Here is a 24,436-nt window from a genome sequence, read left to right as displayed (position 1 = left end):
TGTGTGTGTGTGTGTCATATATATACCAGGTGCCTTCAGAGGCCAGAAGAGAGGAGTATTAGATTCCTTAGAACTAAGAATGTGGCGCTAGGAAACTAGTTTGGATTCTCTGGGAGAATAGCAAGTGTTTATTTTTTAGCCATTTTTCCAGCCCCTAAAGCCAGGATTTTGTGCATATAGACTTGTTTGTTTGTTTGTTTGTTTGTTTGAAACAGGGTTTCTATGTATAGTCCTGGCTGTCCTGGAACTCAAAGATCTTCCTGCCTCTGCCTCCCAATACTTTGATTAAAGGTGTATGACACCACTGCCCTGTAACTTTTTTTCAAACCTTATTTTTAATGTTGGTTCTTAAACGCTATAACCTCTCTTGTAACCCACCACCCACCAGAGGTAGTAGAAAAGAAAGGTATGGGGAAAGAGGACCTGTTTACAAAGGTTATTGGGAGCAACTTCCATCTGTTTTCTGGAAATCCAAAATTCAGTTCACAGGTTAGCAGCGGCAGCCCCATCCACTCGCAGACACTTCATGGATACAGCAGTGGTCCAGTTCGGTGGAGTCGAGTTAGCAGACACAGATGTGCAGAGCTAGCACTACCTAGCAGAGACAGTCAGGCCGCAGACGAGGCTCGGGTCAGCAGGCCAGGCCAGGGAAGAACACTGGGAGAAAGCAGAGATGAGAGAAACCCTGAGGTTCATGGGCTCAGGAACATGGCATGTGTGCGTGTGAGGTCAGAAGGCAGCTGCAGGGTGAGGGTCTCTCCTTCCACCCTGTGGGGTTGGGACTTGAACTCAGACTTGGTAGCACTCACTCTGGCATGCTGGTCTACTTCACCTTTCTTGATAAGCATTGTTTTGCCTTACACTTGTGTTTGGGTGTGCACATATATTTGTTCATGCTCTCACCCTTGAAGGTAGGCACATGTGAAGATAGACATCAGTGTCGGGTGGGAGACTCTCTCCAGTGCCTCCACTTTATTTTTTTGAGATTGTATCTCTCACTGACCTGGGAAGTTGCCTTTTTGACTAAACTGGCTGTTGATGAAGCTCCTGGAATCAACTGTGTCTACCTCCCCTGGAGCTGGAGCTGTGCACTGGATCCGTCTAGCCTAATGTGGGCATTGGGGTCCTCCTGCAGAGCCTCCTGCTTGCAGACTAAGCACTTTACACTCAGCTGAGCCTCTTACCCCTCCCTCCCCTCTGTCTAAGCTAGTACTGGCTTAAGATAGTGTACTGACCCAGGTTCCTTGTTCATCAGTAATGCCGGGCATGGTGGTGCATGCCTGCAATCCCAGCACTCAGGAGGCAGAGGGGCAGAGGGGCAGAGGGGCAGAGGGGCGCAGAGACAGAGGCGTAGAGAGGCAGAGGCAGGCGGGTTTCTGTGACTTTCAAGACTATGGCTAGTGCTACACAAAGAAGTCTTGTCTCAAAATAGGAAAAAAATATTGATGATTTTTGGATCCTGGCAACAATTTCCCGAAGTTTATCTTCTTAGTAAGAAAAGAAAAGTGGACAGCCAGATCCAGTGGGGCACAGCTGTAATCCCAGCACTTGGGGGGCAGAGTCAGGAGAGCTGGGATCAGGTCATCCTCACAAGTGGGGGAGCCTGAGGCGGCCTGGGGCGGCTCGAGACCCTACCTCCCAGTGAAACTAAGCAAGCAGGCTCTTTACCCAAAATATACTTAGTTGATCAACAGATAGACTGAAAGTATCTTTTGCTAATTAGAGAAATTAAAGTTTAAAAATAAACCCAAAAAATCTAGGTAAAGTAAAACCAGAAGCCATTTGTTCCTTGTATTTGAACAGAGTTTATTCATGTTGCTACTGAATGTAGTGAACTTCCTGTTCTCTTTTATGATGCTGTTAGGATATAAATCAGTCATTAATTTCTACAAAGCAACTTCAGGATATGTAACGGGCTTTTATGACTGTACTTTATAATCTCATCTCACTTTGAATGTTTGACAGGCTACATAGGCCTTATAAAACAATCTTTAGTACCGTAATGTGAAACTAGCAAAAAGACATTACTAAATTTATTGCTTATATTATCCTATTAGCTCATGGCAGGCAATTGGGTAGCCAATAAATGTGCTTTTGAAGAATAGGTATTTATTTTATGTGTGTGTTTGCCTGCATTTATATGTGTGCACCATGTTCTTGCCTGGTGCCCGCAGAGGTCAGAAGAGGGCATTGGATCCTTTGGGATTGGAGTTACAGACATCATGAACCACCATGTGGGTGCTGAGCTGAGCCTAGGTCTTCTAAAAGAGCAACGAGTGCTTTTAACCCTGACCCACCTCTGTAGACTTCAGCTTTATTTGAGACAGACTCATATACCTCAGGCTGTCTTTAAACATACACTTTCCTTCCTGCCTCTACTTGCTAAGTGCTGGGGTTCTAAGTGTGTCATGGCTCTCAGCTCTCTGTGTCTTTTGCTTTTACATGTGTGTGATGTGTACCAATGTATAAGCTTGTTTGTATGTGTGTGCACAGGTATGACGTTGATCACTCTCATTTATGTATTATTTATTTACTTGTGGATTGAGGTAGGGCCTCACTGAAAGTGGAACTTGCTGGTTTCTGGTTAATCTGAGGAGCCAGCCCCTCCCTGCCTCCTGGGTCTGGAGTTACAGTTAGTTGTCTTACTTGCCTTGCATTAAATGGGTTCTGGGGGAGCTGAACTCCATTGTGTGCTTCCACTGAATCAGCTCCTTAGATTTGGATTCGTGGTCTAGAGAGATGGCTCACTGAGTAAGAAAACCTGGTGCCAAGCTGGATGACTGAGCTCATTTTTTTCCAGAACCTGCACATTGGCAGGACAGAACCCGTCCAGAGTTGTCCTTTGCCCTTTAAATGTGTGCTGTGGCTCATGTAAATAAACACATACACACATGCAAAATAAATAGCATGTAATAAAAACAATTAATACAGATTTTATTTTTATAACAAAGTTGTCCTGTAATTCACAGTGTAGCCCAGACTGATCTTAAGCTTGTCGACGATTCTCCTGGCTCAGCTTCCCAAATGTTGAATCTGTAGGTATGAGCCACTCACTGGGCCTGACTGAAGACTAGGGATATATAAAACAGCTCATAAGCAGCAAGAATATTTTGTCTAAGACATGGAGCAAGCATATAAAAGAAGCCAGGCCTAGTGAGCTCCTGCCTGCAGGCTCAGTGCTCAGGACCTGAGACAGGAGGAAAGTTGAGTTCTATGACAGGGATGAGGGTGGGGGAATACAGCACTTAATAACGTACTATCTCACAATTATTGCCAATTGTTTTATAATTTTATTTTTATAATCAAGTGTATGTTCTTCTGATGTTTAAAGTAGCTTGAACTGACCTGACGTGCTCCAGCATGTATGTGTTAACTCTGTAGTTTCCATAGCAAGCGGATGACACTGAACTGTCTGTGACAGAATGTCTCTTCGTCTTGGCTGCCCTGTAATTTATATCATGTTGGCCTCAAGATCCAGCTGCCTCTGCCTTCTGAGTGCTAGGATTAAGGGGGTGTGGCGCTATGCCCTGGCTTGTTTTTATGCCTGGTTAGTATGTCTGCTAAAGCCTAGGCCTTTCCTCTGTAGAGCTCTGTGCATGCTCTGTAGTACACTAAGGGCGGTGCCCATCCTCTTCCCGTCCGGCCTGCAGACCAGGCACAGCCTACCTTCCTGAGGCTCGTCCTCAGAGCACCGGTGCTATGGACTTAGCATTCTCACAGGCCCTTATTTAATAAGTTCAACTTTGCTGACAGATAGACAGAAATTGGCTGTGTCTGGGAAAACATTAAACTTATTACTTTTATTTCTTTTGTTTCAGATGGAAAGAACTCAAATGGATCCAAGCGTTACAATCGCAAGCGTGAACCTTCCTACCCCAAAAATGAAAATTTTAGCAACCACTCCCGTCGCTCCAATTCACAGAAAAGCAAAACTTTTAACAAGATGCCTCCTCAAAGGGGCGGTGGCAGCAGCAAACCCTTTAGCTCTTCTTCTAATGGTGGAAGACGAGATGAGGTACGGAGCGAGAATGGCCTTGGTAGCGCTGTCTGTCACAAAGTGTGAGTGCCAGCAGGGCAGGCAGCCAGGCTGGCTGTGCGGCTGGGGATTAACCAGACCTGGGGGCTGTGACACCCCTGGGTGAGCAGACATGACAGCAGATGTGTTGTACTTTATTGTCACTTCACACTTCATGTGCCCTTTGGAGCCCTTGAGTAATAAAAGGCACAGTGCTGGTGTCTCTCTTCCAGAGTAAAATGCTTCATTCCTTAGTCTCAGCCGTGCACCTGTAGGAGTTCCCTGGGTTTGTTTAGAGAGTAAAGGTTGATGTGAGCACTGGGTTTAGGTGCCCACTGCCCTTCAGTCCTAGGCGCTGGGTTTAGGAAGCGCTTATCAAGAAGACTAGTTTGCTGTGCTGTTGTCTGTCTGTCCGTGCTGTGTGTGCAGCCATTCCAGAGGGAGACAGGTTGAGTAGATAGCCTTTAAAGGGCTGCTTCTCCTCCTCGTCTGTGATGTACCAAGAACAACTAAGGAGTCCAAGCAGAGCAGCGAACACTGCTCATTGTCTTTGTTCTCTAGGGGCTAATTCTCTAGTCTGGTGTGTCAGTAGCCAGTGTGTAATTTCCCTGATGGTAAGTGCTTATTGGATTAACCAGTGTGTGTATGTGGGGGGAAGAACAGTGACTGCCTCAGCCACTGACCTCTTGGTTGGTTGGTTGTTTACTTATTCTTGAGACCTCACTGGGCAGGCAGCCTGGGCCGCTGCGTTGGTGTCCTAAGGGCAGAGATTACTGGTTTGTGCCATCAGCCCGGCTGCAGAGGTAGATTGGAGAGATCTGAATGAAGCCAGGGAAGGAACACTGTTGGGACGAGTAGGTGATGCTGTGAGGGATCAGATTGAAGGACGGACCTGTGAGTGGGGAAGGTACACACGTGGGCTGGGACAAGGAACTGGGCGCAACAGGAGGCGCTAGAGCTTTGCTCAGTGCTGCTGTCAGGCTGAGTAAGCAGGAGCAGGCGTGTAAAGGTCGCTGGTGGGCGTTGACCTGGAGCCATGTGCGTGAAGTGACAAAAATGGGGTTGGTGTACAGTGGAGGGAGGGTAGAATAAGGGACACAGGGATGGCAGGAATGAGCTATCAAGGAAGTATCCAGGAGAGGAAAAGGATGCCCAACAGGAACCAAGCCAGATAAGCAAAGGGGTTTGGGAGATTGGCGCATGGGAACGGTGACCTGAGGTAGGGGTGAATCGCTGCAGTTAGGCAGCTGTAGAAGCAAATGCCTCTCATTCCACACTGTCCAGACACACAGACACAGGAGGAGCTCTACAGTCAGGGCTACAGAGTGAGAGCCTGTCTCACACACAAGCACCAACCCCATAAACAAGAATTGTGGACATAGTGAGTTCCCAGTTACAGTGACGCTCCTGTATGACAGCGGGGATGTGTTTGTCAATAGCATGGTCTAACCTGTAGAGCAATGTGGTCTAGTGGAAAGGCAAGCCTTGAGCTTGCAATGCCAGCGTTTAGGAGGTCGACGTAGGAAGAGCACTAATTCAAGCCATCGTTGGCTGGACAGTGAGACTGGCTCTCAGACAGTTTCCTTGCACCCTCAAAACCCTCAAGTGCTTTATTTATATTTGTTTATTATTTTCTTTTACATTGATATTTTAAATTTTATTTTATGTGTCTTGAGTGTTTTTACCTAAATGTCTGTCTGTGCACTACTTGAGATAGGTGTTAGGAAATGTCAGATCTTCTGGAACTTGTGTTATAATCTGTTATAAAATGCTATGGTGGGGCTGGAGAGATGGCTCAGTGGTTAAGAGCACCGACTGCTCTTCCAAAGGTCCTGAGTTCAAATTCCAGCAACTATATGGTGGCTCACAACCATCCGTAACAAAAACTGTTGCCCTCTTCTGGAGTGTCTGAAGACAGCTACAGTGTACTTACCTCAGCCTTCACAGACCTGGGATTAAAGGCTTGTGCCACCACACCAGGCAGTCCTTTTTTTCCCCCTCCAGACAGGGTTTCTCTGTGTGTCCTTGGCTGTCCTGGAACTCGCTCTGTAGAACAGGTTGACCTTGAACTCAAAAGAGATAGCACTCAGGAGGCAGAGGCAGGCCTATCTCTTTTACTCTCTAAACAAACCCAGGGAACTCCTGGCTGAGACTAAGGAATGCAGCATTTTACTCTGCAAGAGAGACACCAGCACTGTGCCTTTTATTACTCAAGGGCTCCAAAGGGCACATGAAGTGTGAAGTGACAATAATGTACAACACACCTGCTGACATTAAAGGAGTGCGCCACCAACTGCCAGGCCACTGTTTCTTTTTGGGGTTTTGTTTTGCTTTTTTTCTTCTCAGGTGTTGGCATTGCAGGAGTGAGCATGCTAAAAACTGCTGCAGTGAAAGTATGACATTTGCCTAGCTGGAGTTCCTTTTCCTTTTTTCTTTTGTTTGCACATTAAAGTAAATAATGGGGTTAAAAAAAACAACAACAACAGTTAAAGAGGGACTGGAGAGAAGGCTCAGCAGTTAAGAGCTCTGACTGCTCTTCAGAGGTCCTGAGTTCAAATCCCAGCAACCACATGGTGGCTCACAACCATCTGTAATGAGATCTGATGCCCTCGTCTGAAGACAGCAACAGTGTACTCATATATATAAAATAAATAAATAAATAAATATTTAAAGAGACGGCAGGTTAAAGAGGAGCCAGTGCTGGTAGCCCTGACCTTTAGTCCCAGCACTAAGGCAGAGGCAAGCAGATCTCTAAGTTGGAAGTCAACATGGTCTGCAGAGGGAGATCTAGCAGGGACAGCCAGGGCTACACAGAGAAACCCTTCTCAAGAATATGGGACAGAGACACAGCATGGAGTGCTAAAGGTCTGGCTCTGTTGGGGAGAACACAACCGGACAGCTGGGGTTTAAGGCGAGCGAGCAAGTGAGCAGGACCCATGTCTCCTGAGCTCTTCCCACTGTGTTGTTCATCAGATCAGTGTTTCAGGTGAGGGCATGCTGACCTGGAGCAGCCCAGCAGACAGACGAACAGACGTTAAGAGAGGAGGAGTCTACTGTTTCCGTGCAGGGTTGTTGAGGACTCAGTCTGGACGTTGATTTCCTGCTACCTCTTAAACTGATTAGCATAGTGATTAGGTTTATTTCTTGTTGAAGCTAGTTTAACTTCATGCTCTAACTCCATCAGTTTTAATTAATTGTCAAGAATAGTGTCCTAGACAGGAGCCTCTGGCAGTTGGCAGCTCCCTCCCACAACCTCTGTGCCGGGATGAAACTCCAAAACTATAGCTATAGCACAGAGGTGTGTGGGGTTGGCGAGAAGGCTCAGCCGGGCGTGGTGGCGCACGCCTTTAATCCCAGCACTTGGGAGGCAGAGGCAGGCGGATTTCTGAGTTTGAGGCCAACCTGGTCTACAGAGTGAGTTCCAGGACAGCCAGGGCTATACAGAGAAACCCTGTCTCAAAAACCACCACAAAAACAAAACAAAACAAAAAAAAAAACAAAACAAAAAACCCAAAAACATAGAGTTCTTACAGAGATCCAAGTTTGATTTCCAGCACCCACAGAGGACAGCCCACAAGTACCTGTAACTCAGTAGCTCCGGGGACTTTCCCCATCTGCGTGTGTGGACACCTTCACTTGCCGCTATGCATGGTCCATGTGCACCAGCACTGAAGGTTTCAATTAATTTTTTGAGAAAAGGTTTTTCTGTGTAGTCCTGACTGTAGCCAAGGTTGGCCTCCAACTTAGATCCACCTGCCTGTGTCTTCCAATGCTGGGAATAAAGGCATTCCATTCCACACCGGCAAACTTTTCTTAAAGTCTTAAGGGGGGAGGGTTGTGGAGCTGTGGGTGTGGATTTGACATAGAGGTAAAAGTTTGCCTAGCATTCGTGAGGCTCCAGGTTCAATACTAAACACCACCAATAAAAGGCGGCGGGGCTAGGGAGAGTTTACTGGCTGAGTTGCTCTCGGTGACTAGAGAAGGCTGTGCAGGGCAGGGCTCTCACTGTAGTGCTGCTGAGTCGGACAGACGGGACAGTTGGGATGCAGATGCTGGGGGAGCATCGCCTGACCTCACTGCCATGCACGGCTTAGGTGAGCGTTGAAGCCAGCGGTTCAGTGTTCTCAGCCATGTGGAAGGAAGGGGAGCTGTGCTGATTTCTGCTGTCAATGGGTAAATTCTTCACTCTGAAATGTTGTCATTCTTTATAGGTAGCAGAGGCTCAGCGGGCAGAGTTTAGCCCTGCCCAGTTCTCTGGTCCTAAGAAGATCAACCTGAACCACTTGTTAAATTTCACCTTTGAACCGCGTGGCCAGGCAGGTCACTTTGAAGGCAGTGGGCATGGCGGCTGGGGGAAGAGAAACAAGTGGGGACACAAGCCTTTCAACAAGGAGCTCTTTCTACAGGCCAAGTGAGTATCCCATCCAGGGCAAAGGGACCAAACTGTGAGGAGGACACCTCATCTAAACAGTCAGGAGGGAGAGACACAAAGGAGATTGGCTTTCTCCTGTCACATTTGCTGAGGGAGTATTCTCAGTGTTTGCCATGACTTCTGGGACCAGGAGTGGTGTGTGGACTCAGGCAGCTGTTGAGTGGACTGCGGGGAGGGGAGAGATGAGCAGAGGAAGAACTGAGGTGCAAACAAAAGTCTTCCCAGGAGCCCTCAGGACAGGCCTCCGTGGGACAGAGGGCACGCCTGACTCGGTCCTGGCTGCTCCCTCTGTGCAGCGCTCAGGTGTTTCTTAGGCTGTGGACTGTTGGCGCTGCGGCTACCATTGTGAATAGGAAGAGGAGGTGCCTTCTCCTCTCAGGGATGGACTCAAGTTAGCAGGCAGGGTCAGTAAGATGGAGTACAGTTAGCACTCTGCGGGCTTGGACTCAAGTTAGCAGGCAGGGTCAGTAAGGTGGAGTACAGTTAGCACTCTGCGGGCTGCAGGGCTGGCTCGGGGTCAGAGCACTGTGTTTTCTTCTAGGGAACCTAGGTTTGATTCCTAGCACCCACACGGCAGCTCACAGCCATTTGTAGCTTTAGGTCCGGGGCATCTGATGCCCTCTTTTGCAGTTGGTGCACAGATGCATGCAGACAAAACACCCAGACACACACATTTTTGTTAACCTTTATTTAACAAAATCCAAAAAGGAAAAAAAGGTAGGCACTCTGTTTTTCCAAAGAGTTTAATTTAAATTGTGTGTGTGAGAGTATGTGTGTGGCTATCTATGTGCACCTGAGTTGGAGGTGGGCAGACTTGCAGTTCCCTACAAGCTGCAGTTATGGCACCTGGAAGCCCCCTGGCATGAGTGCTGCCAAACTCTGTAAGGGCAATGCTTTTCCTTAAACTGCCAACTCTAGCGTTTACTTGTTCGCTCCTGTGCGTTCCCCTAGTGTGCCCGTGGAAGCCAAGAGTTACAGTCCACAGTTCTAGGAAGACTCATTCAGAAACAGAAAGGTGGAGCAGGAAGGAAAGTGGTCTCCACCCCTCCCTTCCCCTCTGCTGAGTCATTAGATGTAAGGTTGGCCCTTGGGTATAAACTAAAGCAACACTGTGTATTTTGATGGGGATTGCTCTCAAGTGATTGAGACCAGCTTTCTCCTGCCTTAAAGATGATGTGCTATGTTCATAGAGTCCAAGGGTTGAGGGAGGAAGTCTGGGTTAATTTTAGTTCACGGGAGAACAACAGGGAGCTTGTTAGGGCTTGGAAGCAGAAGAAATAGTTTATGGATTTGGGCGTCTGCCTGCCTGCTGAGACTGGACTCCATGCAGAGCTGAGGCTGAAGCCCGTAGGTTATGCAGCCCCCTCCTGGCAGCCACCGCTGCTCCTGGCCAGCACCTGAACTCTGAGGTGGGGATTCCTGTGAGGTCTTGGGTGATTTCTGACAGACTGCTTTCTGCCTGTCTTGCCTGCTGTTTCTAGCTGCCAATTTGTGGTGTCTGAAGACCAAGACTACGCAGCTCACTTTGCTGACCCTGACACCTTAGTCAACTGGGACTTTGTGGAACAAGTGGTGAGTGGCTTTACCAAGTTTTCTAAGTCATTAGAGGGAGCAAGCTGACTAAAGGCTGCCTTTGCACAGCAGCTGTTAGCGCTGTTAAATGTGGGCTATGGTTTCTGACTGGCCTTGGATACCAGTTAGGATATGAAAGGCTTTTCTCTAAGGGTGTATAAGCAATAAAGGATCTCCCTACCCCTCTGAGGAAGTCATAACCAGGACTCAGTCAGAGGGACCGTGGTTACTACCCATCTGACCAGGCTGAGCTCAGTTACACAGACATTTCTTCATTGGCAGACCTTTGTCATAATTAATATCAAATTAGCAGGCAATTTGTTTTCTACAAAGCCTCTGCTGCATGTGTTGCCGCTGAGGTCATGAGCTTATATGTGTCTCCGTGCTGGTTCTGAAGGGATGTGTGGCAGCTACTTTCAAAATAACAAGCAGCCTTTCTTGTATGTTATTTTACTTTGACAAATATGGATTCCTCTTATTTTAAAAATTTATATAATCATCTAGGAATGTTATAGAATGCCTTATAAGAAAAAAACAGGGCTGGTGAAATGGCTCAGTGGGTAAGAGCACCCGACTGCTCTTCCGAAGGTCCAGAGTTCAAATCCCAGCAACTACATGGTGGCTCATAACCATCCGTAACAAGATCTGACTCCCTCTTCTGGAGTGTCTGAAGACAGCTACAGTGTACTTACATATAATTAATAAATAAATCTAAAAAACAAAACAAAACAAAAACACTTGTGCTAGAGAGATGGCTCAGCTATTAAGAACATTGACTGCTCTTCCAGAGGTCTTGAGTTCAGTTCCCAGCAACCACATGGTGGCTCATAACCATCTGTAATGGGATCCTGACAGTGTATTCATATATATAAAATAAAGAAATCTTAAAACAAAACAAAGCAAGACAAAAAACGAGACAAAGTATATGTCTTCACTACTCTGTTGGAAGTTATCAGTAAATTAGATCTGGGCTTTTTACCTTCTACTATGTGTGTATTTAAACATTGTGTAAATGGGATTATGGGATTGTGTGATTGTGTCATGTAGAGCTCTCCAAGTATCTACTACCTGTCCGTTGGGTTAGCCCATGATTATGGCTTTCTTACTTTGCTTAAAGTGTGTTCATCCTTATACCTATATTATTAAACAGGTTTTAAAAAACCATTGATTGTGGAGGCCAGAAGAGGTCCCATGGAACTAGGTCCCGTGGAACTGCAGTTCAGGAGGTTCTGAGCCTCGATACGGGCTCTGGGAACCATACCTGGCTCCTCTGCAAGAGCAGTGTCCTTTTCTCTTGCTGTGATGACATAGCATGGCTTACAGAACAAGTGTGTAACTGGGGAGCTTGCTGACAGTTTCAGAGAGAGTCCTTGATCACTTTGGAGAGAAGCCTGCCAGCAGGCATGGTACCAGAGCTCACACGGTGATAACAACCACCAGACAGAGACGGAGCTGACTAGGAATGAATGGGGAAGCTTTAGAAGCCTCAACATCCACAAGGCTATATCTCCTAATTCTTCCCAAACAGTCCCACCAAATGGGGACATTCTCATTCAGACTCCACAGGCAGAAGTGCTCTTTATTGCTGAGTGGTCTCTCCAGCCATGTCTTCTGTTAACAGTTTGGTGAAGTGATGAGATGCAGAGAGAGACATCTGACTTTGCTGGCCCTGAGTCAGGTCTGAGAGCCGTGACACTGTGTGTCTTTGTGTTACAGCGCATCTGTAGCCATGAAGTGCCATCTTGCCCAATATGCCTCTATCCACCTACTGCGGCCAAGATAACGCGCTGTGGACACATTTTCTGCTGGGCATGCATCCTGCACTATCTTTCCCTCAGTGAGAAAACCTGGAGCAAATGTCCCATCTGCTACAGCTCTGTGCATAAGAAGGATCTCAAGAGGTAAGACTGTGGGGTAGGTGAGACCCTGGGCTGCTGCCTCCTCGCTCTGCTTCATCCAGACGCCTTTGTCTCAGTGTTGTTGCCACAGAGTCTCGACAGTATGCTGTGGGGGACACCATTACCATGCAGCTGATGAAGAGAGAGAAGGGAGTGTTGGTGGCCCTGCCCAAATCCAAGTGGGTGAATGTAGACCATCCTATTAACCTAGGAGGTGAGCACGGAGGGGAGAGTAACCAACTCTTAAGGATATTGCATGCATCTTGGTAAAATCAGAATTTGCCCCTTGGCTAAGCCAGTTTTAACCTACCCGCACGAAAAGTTGTCTGAAAACAAGGGCAGAGGATGTGGCACAGGGCCGAGTGGTTGCCAAGTACACAAATCAGTAGGTGCAGCTCCCAGCACTGGTGACAGAGCAAGAGTACAAGGAAGGAACCAGCCGTGGGAGTGCACACGAGATCCCTGCACTTGGGAGGCTGAGGCAGGAGAATCACAAGTTCAGCTTCTCCCTTGGCTGCATACATATCAAGTTGGAGTCAGTCTGAGCTTCATGGGATTCTGTCTTAGAAACCAAAGACCTGGGGCTAACCCTAACCCATAAATCACCCACAACCCTTCCCTCAATCGCAGTCAGGTCACTCAGCTCACTCGCTCCTCCCAGACTGGGACTGGCTGTGCTTGGCTCACGTCTGTGGATGAGACAAGGTTTTCCTGTACCAAAACCCACTTTGTGACCAGGCTGGTCTCGAACTCACAAGAGATCTGCCTGCCTCTGCCTCCCAAGTGCTGGGATTAAAAGCTACCATGCCAGAGCCCCTATTGTTCTTTTAAAGACTAGAATATAGGATGGATGGATGATCTAGGTTTGTCGTGTCACCAGTGCCTCCCTCATTCTTAGAAGACTGTCTTCCTGACCATTTCCGTATGGCTAGACCTATGGGTTAACACTGTGTTCTCAGTCGTAAACATGTGTGTGGGGTTTCTTCTTCTAACTGCTTGGGTCTTTGGGGTAGCCCAGTTTAGGGTAATTGTTATATTTCCAGGAAGTTGTACTGTGAGTCCTACTTTTTGCCTAGGGCAGAAGAGGTAAGTGTGCAACAGTTGTTCTGTGTGTCTGACCCCCGGCTTTCCTGCAGATGAGCAGCTCAGCCAGTATTCCAAGCTGCTGCTGGCCTCCAGGGAGCAGGTGCTGCACCGAGTAGTTCTGGAGGAGAAAGTCGCGCTGGAGCAGCAGCTGGCGGAGGAGAAGCACACTCCTGAGTCCTGCTTCATTGAGGCTGCTATCCAGGAGGTCAAGGTAAACAGATGGGAACTGCAGACCCCGGCTTCCCGTAGCTCCAGGGAGGGGCTGAAAGGCCAGTTAGGTGGGAATGGGAAGGAGGGCATGTTGCAGACAGCTTTAAGCCACAGCTCCGAATGGTTGTCTTGGCTCACTGTAACAGTGGGGTTTCTAGTTGAGCTGTACTCTTAGTTAATTAAGCAAGGTGTCTTGCTTGTCTAGGAAAATTCTTAGGTTTAGCTTTCAAGGTGTTGTGGGAAACGTTGTGGGAAGAGTACTCTGGTTTGCCCATCAGGCCTTAGCAACCCTTTTTGGAGATTTTGGAGTAAGTAGAATTGGCCAAGGAAGGAGTAGCTCCTGTGTCGTCTGCATCAGGGATTCTTAAGCTTGAGCCATGACAATCGCTGCTTGTCCTTCAAAGTGAGTCTGTTTGGGTCTTCTTTTTCTGGTGGCCTTAGATTCGGGAAGAAGCTCTGTCAGGAGTGGCTGGAGGCGGAGGTGAGGTCACTGGTGTTGTGGCTGCTCTGGAACACCTGGTGCTGATGGCTCCCCTGGCCACGGAGTCTGCTTTCCAACCCAGGAAGGTCAGTGTGCCCGTCACAACGAAGTGACTTGTCCTTCAGATCCCACTGTTGTAAAGGAGAGATGGTGGCTTGGCTGTGTCCTCATGACTAGATCTGTCACCTTTTCCAGGGGTGGCACTGAACAGAGAGCTCGGGTCAACAGCTGGGGAGCATAACTGCCTCTGCCGCACTGCTTCCTGGAACAGGACTGGGACTTGGTGCTGACCTAGGGTTTGTTCCAGCAGGGTGTGCTGGAGTATCTGTCTGCTTTTGATGATGAAGCTGCACAAGTTTGTTCTCTGGACCCCCCTGGTCCTCTCACCCTCCCTTTGGTAGAAGAGGAGGAAGCAGTGTCTGAGCCGGAAGCCTGTGAGGACGCAGAGGTAGCCGATGACAGTCTGGGAGAGGGGACCGTTGGCACTGAGATGAGCCAGGAGCCCATTACTAAGCCAGGGCTCACCCAGCTCAGCAGCTCTCCTTGTTACTACTTCTACCAAGGTGAGTCCCCGAGGGGGACGGAGGGAGGGCTGCCTCAGGTGTTTGAAGGAGAGGGATGGCCTGGCACTCTGAACAGGGCAGGGTGTCTTTGCTAGGTCCTGGGGGTTGGCCCCCTGCTTTCCAGCAGCAAGCGGGAATGGTGGGCCTGGCTGGGAGAGAGAGGTCCATGCTGGAGGCTGGCTGGGGCATGTGTGAATAGAGCTCTTGTCTTTAGCGGAAGATGGACAGCACATGTTCCTGCACCCTGTCAACGTGCGCTGCCTTGTGCGGGAGTACGGCAGCCTGGAGCAGAGCCCAGAGAAGATTTCGGCAACCGTGGTAGAGATTGCTGGCTATTCCATGTCTGAGGTGAGGCTTTCTGGAGAAGAGCAGTATGTGCTGTTACCATGATCTCTCTCTTGTAGGCCTCACTGTGAGGCTGCAAGTGTTGAGGCCTCGATGTGCTCATTGTTGCCGTTCCTTTCTTTGTTTTTGAGGCAGGGTCTGTCTCATGTAGCCCTGGCTGTCCTGGAACTCGCTCTGTAGAGCAGGCTGGCCTCAGACTTGGCCGCACCACTGTTCTATTTCTTGGGTTTTGCGAGGCTCTCTCATGCAGCCTAGGCTGTGAGCCAAGGATGCCTGATCTTCTGATCCTCCTGCCTCCACCTCAGAACTGCTCGGGTCTCTTTCTGGTTGGTTGGTTTTTTAAAACTTACTGTAATCCTGAGTAACGGCCCCACATGCCTCTCTTGACTGTGCTAGGGTTCAGTGCAATGTATCCTGTCCTGTGTCTCTGGTCAGTGCTCCAGTTTGGGGTACTGATGTCTTACTTTTCATTCCAAATGAAATTTGTCCTTGTCTCATACCCCTACACACACACACACACACACACACACACACACCCTTTACATTTATTTATACTTATTTTATTTCTTGAGACAGGAGCTCAGTGTGAAGCCCTGGCTACCCTAGAACTAGCTGTGTAGATGAGGCTGGCTGATCTCTAGGTTAAAGGTGTGCACTGCCACACCCTGCTGTGTCTCCCTTTTTACTTGTGGAAAGGAATGTTCAAAACCCCAAAGTCCTTGGATGCTTTAAGCTAGGTTACACAGGTGTGAAATTGGGTTTTAGTTTGGAAATAACTTTGAATTATGTGATGATGATTTACCTATGTGAAATTTTGTCATTCAGTAAATATGCCTGTATTGGTACAAAATTGTATTTATTGCATGAAATAAATACAGAAAAAGAGTAGAAACTTAAGTTAACAGGCTTTGGTTTCCAGGGTTCCAGGCCAGATTCCCTTCACAGGGCCGTCAGTCTCTGCGCCTTCCCTCTGGCATCACTGCTGGCTCTGTTCATGGCTCCCAGCTCCCAGGGCTGTTTGTTGTTTTGGTGTCAACAAGTCCTATCTTTTTTTGTTTGTTTGTTTGGGTTTTCGAGACAGGGTTTCTCTGTGTAGCCTTGGCTGTCCTGGAACTCACTTTGTAGACCAGGCTGGCCTCGAACTCAGAAATCCACCTGCCTCTGCCTCCCAAGTGCAGGCTGTACATAGGGTGTGGCTTTCCACAGAGCAGTGGCAGCAGCGCTGTCCATTGAGTTCTCGTGCTGGGGGTGTGTGCTGTTGGGATCCTTTGTTCTCAAGTAGCTGAGCATTGGTTCTGTTTGTAGGATGTTCGGCAGCGTCATAGGTACCTCTCTCACTTGCCACTCACCTGTGAGTTCAGCATCTGTGAACTAGCTCTACAGCCTCCTGTGGTCTCTAAGGAAACCCTAGAGCTGTTCTCAGGTGAGAAAGCCCATTGTCCTTTTCTCAGAACCCAGTGTGGGCGGTGGGGCTTAAGCTGTGCTGAGACACGGATGCATCCATCCACCTGGTCCACTGTCTCACTGGCTTAGCTGTGGTTATCTAGGGAGAGTTAATGGTGGCTGATCCGTCTTTCTTACAACTTGACCAACCCACAGATGACATTGAGAAAAGGAAGCGTCAGCGCCAAAAGAAGGCTCGCGAGGAGCGTCGCCGAGAGCGCAGAATTGAGATGGAGGAGAACAAGAGACAGGGCAGGTGTAAGTTCAGAGCTCACGGTTGCTTACTTTGCCTTGTGTGAGTCTATGCGGGCCCCTTGCCTGCCTGCGCCCTGCCAATCGTTTCCATTCTTCCTGGAGTAAGGTAGTGAAGGTGATAATGAACTGTTCCACGGTAGGGAATTATCTAGCTGCTGACTGTCCTAGATAGACCTGACCTGCTCACAGGAGGGTGGGAGACAGCACATACAGGATTCGGGCGGGAGGGGGGAGGGGGAGAGAGAGAGGGAGGGAGGGAGGGAGAGAGAGAGAGAGCGAGAGAGCTCTGTTGAGCTGGGAGCAGTTTCTGATTTGACTCCAGAACCAGTCACTAGATCCAGGGGATCAGTGTGACTGGAACCTGGGCCTGTGACAGACTGTCAGCTGAGAATCAGAGGCCACTCCAGGCTCACAGCGAGCCCACCATGGGCTGTCTGAGGAGACAGGCGCACATGGGAAGAGAGTCACAGCTAGGATGTGGATGCTGGCTGGAAGGACCTGGCTCCTGCTTCCTCCATTAGAGTGCTCAACACAGCTCGCTCTGCTGAAGGAGGAGTGAGGGTGTGCTTCAGCTTCTACACACATCCTAACTGAAAGAACAGATGTCTCGAGAGAAGTTTGAGACAGTAGCTCACTGTTAGGCTGGCTGACCTTGAACTGCCTACCTCCCCAGAGGTGAAGGTATAAAGGTTTGCACGGCATCCAGTCTTTGGAGGGGAGGATCCCCGACATAGCTTAGGCCATTCTTACTGCCTGGGCCTCCTGCTGTCTGGATTTCTGTAGAGTAAAGCAGAGACGCCCTGGTAGTCAAATGTCTTCCAGGCCCTTAGAGCAACTGTGACCAACTGTACATGGGCCTGCCATTCTTTGCTTTGCAGACCCCGAGGTTCACATTCCCCTCGAGAACCTTCAGCAGTTTCCGGCCTTCAATTCCTATACCTGTCCCCCTGATTCTGCTTTGGGTCCCGCCAGCACTGAGGGCCATGGGGCCCTAACCCTGTCTCCTCTGAGCAGAAGTCCAGGCTCCCATGCAGGTAAATAGTGGATATGTAATGGGTTCTACTATTTAGAGCTCTAATTTGATTTAATTTATGAATTTTATGTGTAAGAGTTTTTTGCCTGTATGTATATATGTTTACCACATACATGTCTGGTGCTCTAGAGGTCAGAAGAGAGTGTCCAGTCTGGAACTGGAGTTAATGGATGCTGGGAACCAAACTCAAGTCAGTCTGCAAGAAGCATGAGCACCCTTAGCCATGGGCCTTGACTGTAAGCAAACCCTAGGGTCTGAATTCACAGTTCTGACCAACCTGGCACATTGCAGTATTTAAGTGAAAAACTTTTAGTGTTAGTCCTAAGCCACATTAAATTCTTAGGTTTGCTTCTGACTTGTTAGACCTTGTGGCTTCGTAAAGCCCACATCGTTTTTCTGACCCATCTGTTCTGTTTTCTCTTTTCTTATTCTTCCCATGTTCAATGTTTATAATGTCCTTTCATAATATTGATTGTAAAAGTCAAACTTACGGGCGTGGTGGCGCACGCCTTTAATCCCAGCACTCGGGAGGCAGAGGCAGGCGGATTTCTGAGTTTGAGGCCAGCCTGATCTACAGAGTGAGTTCCAGGACAGCCAGGGCTATACAGAGAAACCCTGTCCTCCTTCGTAGATGACCTTCATTTGTGTAAAGTTGACATAAGAAACTAGCCAGCACACAGCCTGAGACTGATGAGCTACAGGAGCTTCAGCTAGAACTGGGCTAGAATGAGTTTCTTACAGACTGTGGAACCGTGAGCTTTTCCCACTTAACTGGGAAGGAAGCTGCTGCGTGAAAGGATGCTCTGGACTCCTGGTACACTCTGTATGGGGCAGATCCTCATGCTAGGGTTAGTTTGTCTGTATGGGGCAGATCCTCATGCTAGGGTTAGTTTGTCTGTATGGGGCAGGTCCTCGGGCTAGGGTTAGTTTGTCTGTATGGGGCAGGTCCTCGGGCTAGGGTTAGTTTGTCTGTNTTAGTTTGTCTGTGTGGGGCAGGTCCTCGGGCTAGGGTTAGTTTGGCTTGTTTGGCAGGTGTGGTCTTCTAAGGTAAGAATAGTTCTCAGAGTGAATGTGTCAAGTAGCACTGGGTAACTGTGGAAGGACCTGCTACTAGGAAAGGGACAAGGCGCCCACTGCCCAGTGCCTAGCAGTGGCTGCAGCAGTGCCTGATGTGTGGGATGCATCAGCTGTAGGTAAGAAAGGGTGGACTGCTACCGAGGACTCTGTAGAGGAGACTCACTCGGGGGGTGTGTGTGTCTGTCTGTCTACTGAGGACTCTGTAGAGGAGACTCACTCGGTGTGTGTGTGTCTACCGAGGACTCTGTAGAGGAGACTCAGTCGGTGTGTGTGTCTTCAGTCCTGACTGCCAGGGCATCGTGGCCATAACAGTGATCTGGATGTTTCTTCTGAAGTTGTCCGCCCACAAAACCAGCCCATTGCAAACATCTGAGCTTTGAGAGCTAGCGAGCCTTTTGTTTTTATTTCTTAGACCGTCTTGCTGTATCACTGACTGGCTGTGAGCTCACTGGTGTGCCTGCCTCAGCCTCCCAAGTACTAGGATTACAGTAGTCATGAGCCAGCCGTGGTGAGGCCTGTAGTATTTCCTGAGGGAAGGGCTGTCTTGCTGTGGTTGCATGCCAGTGTTAAAGTAGCTTTGAGAAGCCTCTTGTCTGCGTTCACTGGTGTAGGCAATGCCTAGTGCTCTGGAATAAGAACATGGCAGGATTAATAGTTGAACCAAGGCTTACTTTTTCTTTAGGGAGGCTATGGCAGTTATCCATAACTGATTCCGTTCACCTCCCCATCTCTTCCCCCTCCCTGACTGAAGCTAAGGCTCACTCAGAAGGCTGGTCTGCACCTCACTATATTGTCAGAGTGGTCGCAGGCCAGTGCCAGCATGCCTGGCTCTCATGGTTGTTTCTCATTAAAAGGATACTTGATATTTTTAGAACCCAACTTATGTAACCAGGTTTCTGACTTCCTTTCAGACTTTCTGCTGACCCCTCTGTCACCCACTGCCAGTCAGGGCAGTCCCTCCTTCTGCGTTGGGAGTCTGGAAGAAGACTCTCCCTTCCTTTCCTTTGCCCAGGTAAATCTTTTGCTTGAGAAAGCAGCTCATGTGAGCTCTGCTGCTGTCTGGGAACCTAGTGCAGCTGGTGAGAGTCCCCGGCTGGCTGGCTGGCTGGCTGAGAGCCGGCTGCCTGGTGGAGAGGCAGCCAGAGCCAGTGCATCGCCCTGCACATGCATGGTGTGAGAGATTGGCTCACAACAGAGCTCATGGAAGTAGTTGAGAATTCAGGTAGTTTTAATTAATTAATCTTATAAAATGACCACAGTGAAAGATAAAGTAATGGTAAGTGCAGGCCTGAAATCCCAGCACTTGAGGGGTGAGCAGAGGAGGGTGAGGAATTCAAGCCAAGCCAGGATACAGAAGACCCTGTCCCCAAATACAAGAACTTCAACCAGAATAGGTTACCCTGTGAAGCCAACACCTCTTAGCCCAGCACACTTCATCTCGAATCATGTGTCGCACTTGGGGACATAGGCATCAGGGTCAGGCAGGCTTGCTTGAATTCTGTGCTGGGTGGGGTAGGGTGGGGTGAAGAAGTCATAGGTACTTATTAGTGTAGTAGCCCATGCCTACCCAGACTATAAAAACAGGAGAACAAATTCTGGTAAGAGCTGCGGGGCATATTTAGCAAATGAAGTTACAGTAGAGCTGGCTTTGATCACGTGAACTGAAGGCAGTTCCTGTAAAGGCAGAGGGACTGTTCTGATCTACCTTATGTACAAAAAAGAGCTGGGCTTCTGGCCACGGCTTCTGACTGCCCCTGGAAGACAGTACCTGGGGAGCAGGGGGCACAAAAGCACTGTAGGGTCTTCAGAGCAGGAGGCTCAGTATATGCATGGCTTTTTAAACTGGAAGGTGCCAGGCGGTGGTGGTGCATGCCTTTAACCCCAGCACTCAGGAGGCAGAACCAGACAGATTTTTGCAAGTTTGAGGCTAGTCTGGTCCAGAGTGAGTTCCTGGACAGCCTGGGCTATGCAGGGAACTCTGTTCCCTTACTCCTGGGGGGTTAAAACAAAACAAATAAACAAACCCCTGGAAGACAGGGCATGTGCTTATTCTACATTTTGTCATTATTAGTATTATCTTTTTTTTTTTTTTGAGATAAGGTCTCTATGCCCCATATTATCCTTTTTTCCTTCTGTCCTGCTTGGCAGATGCTGAGGGTTGGCAAAGCAAAAGCAGACGGGTGGCCCAAAACTGCTCCAAAGAAAGGTGAGAGCGGGTGGGCGGCGAGGGCAGATCTGACACCCCCTCTCAATACAAGGGTTGCAATCTTAACACTGCCCTTTTCAGATGACAATAGCTTGGTTCCTCCTGCCCCTGTGGACAGCGATGGGGAGAGTGACAATTCTGACCGTGTTCCTGTGCCCAGTTTCCAAAATTCCTTCAGCCAAGCTATGGAAGCAGCCTTCATGAAATTGGACACACCAGCTACGTCAGACCCCCTCTCTGGTAAGGGCCAGAAACTCCCTCAGCTCAGAGCTCAGGCTTAGCCACGCGTGCTGCAGTTCCTGCCTGGGTCAGTGGCAGGTACCAAGTGCCCACACGGGGCTTATTATCCACCCTAGGTGAATTCTTCAGGTCCAGAAGTGGAATTCTGAGGAACTCTTTTATTATGTGTTTGGCCTGCATGTTTGATGTTTTGGAGCTCAAATCTCCTGACGTGGAGCTGCACCTGGTAGCGAGCCACCCTGTGGGTTCTGGGAATCAGACCTGGGTGATCTTAAGCCTAGGGCCATCTCTAGCCAGTTCACCTCAGTGCCCACAGTCCTCGTGCCTCCTCTTGGTAGACTAAGTGTGCTCTCGCTGTTTCCCCTCAGAAGACAGAGGAGGGAAGAAAAGGAAGAGACATAAGCAGAAGTTGCTGTTCAGCACCTCGGTCGTCCACACCAAGTGACACTTCTCCATCAGTTTCCTGTGCTTTTGTTTTGCTGCTGTAATCTTTTAAGTATTTGAGTTTGAACAGATTGATTGATTAGCTTGGGGCGGGGGGAGGGGCTTTCCACAAAGTGAGGGGGAACCAAGAAAATTTTAAATACAGTGTATTTTCCAGCTTCCCCTCTTTACACCAAAATAAAGTATTGACACTCACATGAGCTGCCTTCCTGAAAGCATATTCATTTGCACCTTAGACCTTTTGATGTTAATTTTCTCAACCCAAAGTGAGCACAGGTTTTCCTCCTGGGAAGTGGCTGTGCCACGGACAGGCACCCGAATATGTGAAGGGGAGGCTGTGCCTGTTGGTACCCCTTCTTACCAAGAGAGGTTTGGCCCTTTCACAGCCCCTCACGGTTTTTTTAAAGACCTCCGAAAAGGTGTTTGCATGCCTACCTGTTGGTCCCTGCAACTGGAGTCCCTCTACATTTGCTTGTGAGCCTCCGTGTGGGAGCTGGAAGCTGAGCCCAACCTTTTTAAGTGCCCGTTGTTTAAAGGGGAGAGTCAGTTGTAAGCCATCCTGCAGAGCTTGATGGCAGACAGGCAGGAGGCAGAGAGAGCTACCTGGGACCCTTTCAACAAGCTGCACCCCCAATCCTTCCAACTGGGGACTAAAGTCTTCAGATCTATGGGAGCCGTTCCCATTCACATCAGCCCGCCTCCCAAGGCCAGGATCACACTCACGCCTCACTGGGGTCCGCTGAAAGGCACCTAGGCCACGGTACACTGAGGATGCCCTGCTATTCGCAGTCCTGGACACAGTGCTGAACTGACCTGGGTTATTAAGTGTAGCTGCTGGTTATTCAATGTTTCTGCTTGAACCCACCTCACCTGAAACACTTTCTCTGTGGAACCCTGGCTGGCCTCAAACTCAAGAGAAAAGCCGGTCTGTGTACCACCAAGCCCAGATTTACATGTGTTCTTCTATTAAGGGTCTAGGAACATTTAAAACTCACCTCGAACCACACAGGAAGCGCATTCAAGGCAAGTGCACTTTTTATGGTTTAGGAATATTGCCCTGGAAGCCAAGAATGCTTATTCCACCCACAAGCTAAGCAATTACATCCAAAATGTCTGCACACAGAGCCTTCACAACCATGGAGGGAAGGGAAGGCAGCAAGCCCTCCGCTTCAAGCTGTCACCTGTATGCTGGTTGTCAGTCATTTCCATTGGAGACCTGTGGGATGCTGCTGTCACCTCCCGTAATGTCCTGATCCCACAAGTGGGCCTCGACAGGGTCACTCCATGGCTTCTGCCACCTCCTCACCAGCACTGTCGGAAAGCTCTTCCACGGGCTCTCGGTCCAGCAGACAGCTTCTCGATACAGACTTCCGGATGGCTTCCCGTTCTCCTGCAGCAAAGGAAGGTGTCCTAGGGCACCGTCCTCCCCGAGGAGCCTCAGTCCCTGCTTGCTCTGGCCTGGCGTTACTTACCTTCATCAGGGCAATTCTGCAACAAGATCAGCAGCTGCCTCCTGTTGTACTGGGTCAGGAACTTCTGACAGGTTCTAATGGTACCTGGCACACGAAAGAGCTGCTGTGGACAACAGCTTGTGAAGCGGTTGCTGTCTTCCAGGGGGTGGGTGTGGTGGGAGGGGCATCTTGTTCTCAGTGGATAGCAGCAAGACCCACCCACCTGGCAACCGCTCTGAACAACAGCCACCATCCACAGGACCACCCATACCTCCCACGTGTAAGGTGTTGAAGAAGCACGGGTAACGGTGGCCTTTGTTCTCCAAATGGGTGATGAAAGGAAGGGCTGACCACACGAGCTGGTAGAAATCCTTCCGGCATCGCAGTAGCACGACTCCAGTGTAGGCATTGAGGTATCGGACTACAGGAGTGGGAAATTGGGAAAGAGAGAACCCATTCACAGAATTGCACAGAAAACCCTATCATAGGCCAACATCACATGGGAGGATGTGCTGCCACAGACCACCCCAGCTGGGTATAGGGGTCCCTGAGAAGTGGGTTCTCGAGGTCAGGTGCGTAAGGATTCGGTGGTGACGAACAGAAACAAACACAGAGGCAGTTTGAATCTGAGTGTGTTTTGCAGCTCTCCTCAGTCAAGGGTTTGTATACATAGAGAACAGGTGTGACAGCTCTGAAAAGGTGTGTCAGTGAAACAGTGAAAGAGCAGATGTAACAATCATTTGGTACATCCAAGTACAAGGTCATCCAAGTCTTATAACTTCAAATAAAGGTGTTTTCAAAATACAAAAATCATCTAAGGCTAGTGGCAAATTCCCAAGAACAAGCTAATGAATTTTTATGATCAGTTACTATTTAACCTCTAGTTCCTGTTCTTCTGTAAATCTTCAAAACAAAATTTAAACTGTTTAATTCTTCCTATATAAGACTTTCTTGTTGTTGTTTTGTTTTGTTTTGTTTTTTTCGAGACAGGATTTCTCTGTGTAGTCCTGGCTGTCCTGGAACTTACTCTGTAGACCAGGCTGGCCTTGAACTCAGAAATCCGCCTGCCTCTGCCTCCTAAGTGCTGGGATTAAAGGCATGTGCCACCACGCCCAGCTAAGACTTTCTTAAGATACCAAAACCTACTACCGATGAGACACGTGCAGCCATATAAAATATTGTTTGGAAAGCTTATATTTATCAATACTATCTTATACATGATTTATAAAGTGAAGTGTTGGTTTTCCTGGAGATGAGGTCATGTTTCGTGACTCCATTTCAAGGGATGGTTTTGTAGCTATAATACTAGCTTAAGATCTTGGCCTAGGCTATCAGGAACATCTCGTATATAGGAAAAGGAATAGAAAACATAAAACTGATAAGTAGCCGAAAGATCTACTGCTCAATAATTTTTCTCCTACAAAGAGTTCCGCAACCGGTTCCAGGAGGCCTCCCCCTTTTGAGATCAAATGCCTCAGCCTGTGGAATTTGTCACTTGTCCTTACTGGAGGTGGTGTGGCAATGCACCACACTAACAATTTATATTCTTGTGATGTTTTGCTTGCACGTCTGTATTTACACATTTTTTGTGCCTGGTGTCGTCCTGGAGTTTCGGACTATTTCAGATTGGAATCCTGTGTCTCTCAAAGATCAGCAGGTGCCCTTAACCGCTGAGCCCTCTCTCC

The 24,436-nt window shown here is 48.6% G+C and overlaps 2 protein-coding genes across 7 annotated transcripts in view; one reads left to right on the top strand and one right to left on the bottom strand.

The window, feature by feature from the left end:
- Rnf10 (ring finger protein 10) overlaps positions 1 to 21,518 on the top strand; it is a 28,206-nt gene extending 6,688 nt beyond the window's left edge. The window contains exons 2-17 of one of the 6 annotated variants that reach the window (XM_021222603.2): positions 3,819 to 4,015; positions 8,227 to 8,426; positions 9,929 to 10,019; positions 11,736 to 11,920; positions 11,995 to 12,131; positions 13,054 to 13,214; positions 13,655 to 13,780; positions 14,005 to 14,257; positions 14,472 to 14,605; positions 15,908 to 16,025; positions 16,202 to 16,303; positions 17,179 to 17,334; positions 19,322 to 19,422; positions 20,559 to 20,616; positions 20,698 to 20,856; positions 21,228 to 21,518. In XM_021222603.2, coding sequence (XP_021078262.1) covers positions 3,819 to 4,015; positions 8,227 to 8,426; positions 9,929 to 10,019; positions 11,736 to 11,920; positions 11,995 to 12,131; positions 13,054 to 13,214; positions 13,655 to 13,780; positions 14,005 to 14,257; positions 14,472 to 14,605; positions 15,908 to 16,025; positions 16,202 to 16,303; positions 17,179 to 17,334; positions 19,322 to 19,422; positions 20,559 to 20,616; positions 20,698 to 20,856; positions 21,228 to 21,301 — 2,252 coding nt within the window. In that variant the 3' untranslated portion in view covers positions 21,302 to 21,518. The other 5 variants (XM_021222602.2, XM_021222601.2, XM_029533545.1 and 2 more) reach the window with 5 other exon arrangements.
- The window catches only part of Pop5 (POP5 homolog, ribonuclease P/MRP subunit), a 5,417-nt gene continuing 1,471 nt past the window's right edge, over positions 20,491 to 24,436 (bottom strand). The window contains exons 3-5 of the mRNA XM_029533546.1: positions 23,023 to 23,172; positions 22,773 to 22,856; positions 20,491 to 22,690 (exon numbers count right to left, since the gene is read on the bottom strand). Of these exons, the coding sequence (XP_029389406.1) occupies positions 22,578 to 22,690; positions 22,773 to 22,856; positions 23,023 to 23,172 (347 nt within the window). The 3' untranslated portion in view covers positions 20,491 to 22,577. The remainder of the gene's footprint in view (positions 22,691 to 22,772; positions 22,857 to 23,022; positions 23,173 to 24,436) is intronic.

Source organism: Mus pahari, chromosome 23, assembly GCF_900095145.1.
Source record: "Mus pahari chromosome 23, PAHARI_EIJ_v1.1, whole genome shotgun sequence".
Classification (NCBI taxonomy): Eukaryota; Metazoa; Chordata; class Mammalia; order Rodentia; family Muridae; genus Mus; species Mus pahari.
Note: the sequence above shows the minus strand (reverse complement) of the source record. Positions and strands in the feature narration are given on the sequence as shown.